Source organism: Humulus lupulus, chromosome 2 (assembly GCF_963169125.1).
Source record: "Humulus lupulus chromosome 2, drHumLupu1.1, whole genome shotgun sequence".
NCBI lineage: Eukaryota > Viridiplantae > Streptophyta > Magnoliopsida > Rosales > Cannabaceae > Humulus > Humulus lupulus.
In genome coordinates this window covers 60913409-60917606 of record NC_084794.1, presented here as the reverse complement: position 1 = coordinate 60917606, position 4198 = coordinate 60913409, and the positions used below count along the sequence as shown (strand labels likewise).

The 4198-nt window shown below is 30.0% G+C and overlaps 1 protein-coding gene across 1 annotated transcript; it reads left to right on the top strand.

The window, feature by feature from the left end:
• Nucleotides 1-1743: 1743 nt before the first annotated feature.
• LOC133817892 (UDP-glycosyltransferase 83A1-like) lies at nucleotides 1744-3851 on the top strand. The gene is made up of 2 exons (XM_062250525.1): nucleotides 1744-2423; nucleotides 2823-3851. Exons 1-2 carry the CDS (start codon nucleotides 1880-1882, stop codon nucleotides 3722-3724), a joined length of 1446 nt encoding a protein of 481 aa, XP_062106509.1. The 5' UTR covers nucleotides 1744-1879; the 3' UTR covers nucleotides 3725-3851.
• The last annotated feature ends 347 nt before the right edge of the window (nucleotides 3852-4198 follow it).

Here is a 4198-nt window from a genome sequence, read left to right as displayed (position 1 = left end):
CATTATAATAATTTTAAATTATATATATTACACTGAAGATTTGAAGGGACAGAGAAGAGATAGATAAACAGGCCTCTTTGTCATTGTTTTCAGATTTTTGGTTTTAAAATTGTGTTCTCAGAATTGAGAACAGAAAATTATTTTTGTAATTTTTAAAAAATAAAAAGTGTTTGGTTAATGTTTTTTAAAAATAATTTTTTAGTTTTATTTTTTTTTAATTTTAAATAAAAAATTAACAAATATATTTACAAAGAGAAAAATATTTTACAAGTTTGTAATAAATAATGAGATAAAATAATTTGAAAAAAAATGATGAAAAATAAGAAGTGAAAAAGTAAAGAGAGAAAATTTGAAAATATAAATTGAGAAGAGAAAAATTGATCCAAGAAAAAATAAGAGAGAATGTGATGAGAAATGAAGTGGAGATAGAGAAGTGAGTAGAGAGAAAGTGATGAGAGAGGAAATGAGAAGAGAGAAAAAATTATGAGAGAGAAAGTGATGTGAGAGAAAGTGAAGAGAGATAAACTAATGACAGAGAAAATGATATGACAATAAATGATGTTTAGATAATAATAATTAAAAAAGTGATGTGATAAAAACAAAAGATAGACAACAAAAATTTAAGAACAACAGAAAACAATTTTTTGATGTTCTCAAAATTTTCTATTTTTTATAACTTTGTTTTAAAAACAATTTTTTGAAAACAACGCTAAACATCTCAATTTATTTTCAAAAAACAGTTTTTAGCTTTTAAAAATAAAAAATAATTTTTTAGTTAAGGTGTCAAACACTTTCATAGTCACGAGAGATTTTCGTTCCTAATTTATGGCCCCAAACGCTTATCCAAATAAATGTGTCAATAGATAAATAGTGATCCTAATTTATGGCCCCAAACGCTTGTCCAAATGAATGTAGGGTTATAATAATTGTAAACCATATATATTACACTGACTGAAAATTTGAAGGGGCAAAGAAGAGACAGATAAATACTGACCGAAGATTTTCGTTCCTAATTTATGGCATCAAACGCTTCTACAAATGTGTCACTATAATAATTTTAAATCATATGAAAAAAAATTATTTGTACCCAAATTTTCTGTCTCCTTCATGTCTCACCAATTATTTAAAGACACATCATTTATTTATTTAATATATATTTAAATCATTTATAACTTTCTCTTTTTCCAATTATAAATAACTAAAGTGTCTTCAAATAATTGAGGGGACACAAAATTAAGGACAGCAGATTTTTTTTCATCAAACACTTGTCCAAATGGATGTGTCATTATAATAAATTTAAATCTTATATATTATGAGCTAAGAAAACTCTACTTTTCACTCTCTTTTGCATTTTTTTTAATTTTATGACAAGTGTTATATTTTAAGCAATAATTATTTGTACTTAATTATTATTCATGGTATAATTTTATTACACTCACGCCACTTAACTAAATTATTTTACTAATTTTTTCACTTACTAGAGAATAAAAATTGAAAAAAAATTAATCGTATTTTTATTTTAGAAAAAGACTATATATATTTAGTCACTATTTATAATGACACATTCGTTAGAGCCATAAATTAGGAACAAAAATCTTCAGTCACACATTCATTATCTGTCATTAAAATTATTATAACCACACATTCATTTGCACAAGCTAGTGTGGGACCATACAATAGGCCTAGCAACTTCATTGACCTCCAAGTCTTCTCATTATATAGGACAAGCTAGCAGTCTTCTTTGTGCAGAGTTTTACACGGTTATTTGGGACAGTGATTTTCTATACTAATACCTAAAATAAATGGCATAAAACCAACTACTAGATGTAGCTGGTGAGATATATGTGAATTGGATTCAATAAGTTATTGAAGAGAGAAAATGAGTACTAGATCAAAACAACGTGTGATGGTTGTACCAGCTACAGCCCAAGGCCATGTGAAACCCCTCATGCTCTTTGCACACAAACTTGCCCAACATGGCTTTAGAATCACTTTTGTTCACACTGAATTCAGCATGGAGCGGATCTTGAGTGCCATGAGTGATGATAATCTCAAGACTGGCACTGGGTCAGAAAATATTGAGTTGGTGTCAATCCCAGATGGACTGAGTCCGGAAGACGACAGAACTGTTGTGAGGAATATATGTAGAGCAACTTTAGAGACCATGTCTACAGAGCTTGAAAAGCTCATAAGAACAATAAATGGAAATATTACAAGTGATATTATTGGTGAACCGTCAGAAAGTACTTCCAATGACAAGATTAGTTGTCTCATTTGTGATGTTTTTCTGGGCTTTGGCATGGAAGTTGCAGCTAAGATGGGTATTCAAGGAGCACTATTTTGTCCTTCTTCGGCTGCTATTCTTGCATACACCATGAATATACCAAAGATCATACATGATGGGATCGTGGACGATATTGATGGTACGTATATATATATATATATAAATATATACATATTCGAGAAAAACAATTAATATTTGCTTTCTTCTAATTAATGTTTTCATGTTAGTTTGCTGAGTAAATCTATTTTTTTTTCCGCCCCAATTAATGGTAGGGTTTTACTTTCTTTTTTTTGTTTTGTTGGTAATGATGAAAAAAACTAGGTCTTACATGGTGTGTTTATTTATTTATTTATCTTTGAGGCAGGAGTGGTAAATTTATATCACGTTTACAAAAAGGCTAGGTCACAGAAATATTACAATTATTTTTCTATTTGGTTTAAAATTTGTAACTAATTAACGCACATGCATGCTAACAATAAAATGTACACAGCATGAGTTTATGTATTTATATATTTCATACTACTTAATTTTTATACAGGAAAACCAACACAAAAGCAAATTATTCAACTATCTTTTGACATGCCTGGCATGGACACATCAACGTTACCATGGAAGTTTGATGACTTACCTACACAAAAGATGTTATTTCAACTTTATCTCAAAATTGGTCAAGCCTTAAAAACTACACAATGGTGCCTCTGCAACACAACTCAAGACATAGAATCTGTTGCAATTTCTTTGTTCCCAAAGGTTCTCCCAATAGGTCCACTAACGGTAAACAAAACTAGTAGTCATTTAGATATTTCAGGATCTCAATTTTGGATTGAAGACGCCTCTTGTTTGAATTGGCTCGATCAACACAAGCCTCGTTCAGTTATATACGTTGCGTTTGGTAGCTTTACGATCCATGACAAATGCCAATTTAATGAGCTAGCTCATGGGCTTGAACTCACTGGTAGACCATTCCTTTGGGTTGTTCGTCCGGGATTTATCTCGAGTAATGAACAAGAAAATAAGTTTGATCCATATAAATTTTTGGGGAACAATAATAATGTTAGAATGATAGTCAATTGGGCACCTCAACAAAAGGTTTTGAATCACCCTTCTATTGCTTGTTTTGTGACACATTGTGGTTGGAACTCAACTATAGAAGGATTGAGCAATGGGGTGCCTTTCTTATGTTGGCCTTATTTTGCTGACCAATTTTTAAACAAGGACTATATATGTGATATTTGGAAGATTGGAATGGAAGTTGTACCGAATGAAAATGGGATCATAACAAGGGAAGAAGTAAAAAACCAAGTGAAGAGACTTCTAGATGATGTAGATATAAGAAAAAGAGCATTGGAATTCAAGAAAATAGCAATAGAAAATATAGCTAAAGATGGTCGATCTTCAAAAAATTTGAATAACTTCATCAAATGGTTGGAACTACTATAACTCAATAATAAATATTTCGTTCTAATGTAATTTTCTTATTGAAATACTGATATATGTTGAATTGTATTGTTTTATATTCTAGTTTATTATATACACATGTGATTGTGCAATAATCTCATTTTTATTATACGCACATGTGTTTTGTGATATGATGTGTTGTGTTTTATTACAACACCATATTTAATTTTATTGGAAAAAAGACAAATCTGTAAGAACAAGAAATCAGTTTTGGTAAAATTACTAAACCCACAAAAAAAAAAGATCTATTTCATTTCAAACTTCAATATTACATACATTCAAACTCTCTCAATCTCTCTACCCAAAATCCAATACACCATTTGTTTCTCACTCTCTACACTTCAAACTCATTCTCACTTCTCTCTTCAAAAATCCACACTCACTTCTCTTCCAAAAAAAACTCACACTCACACAGATATAAATTCATTTATATAGAGTTATAAAACGTGGGCACCA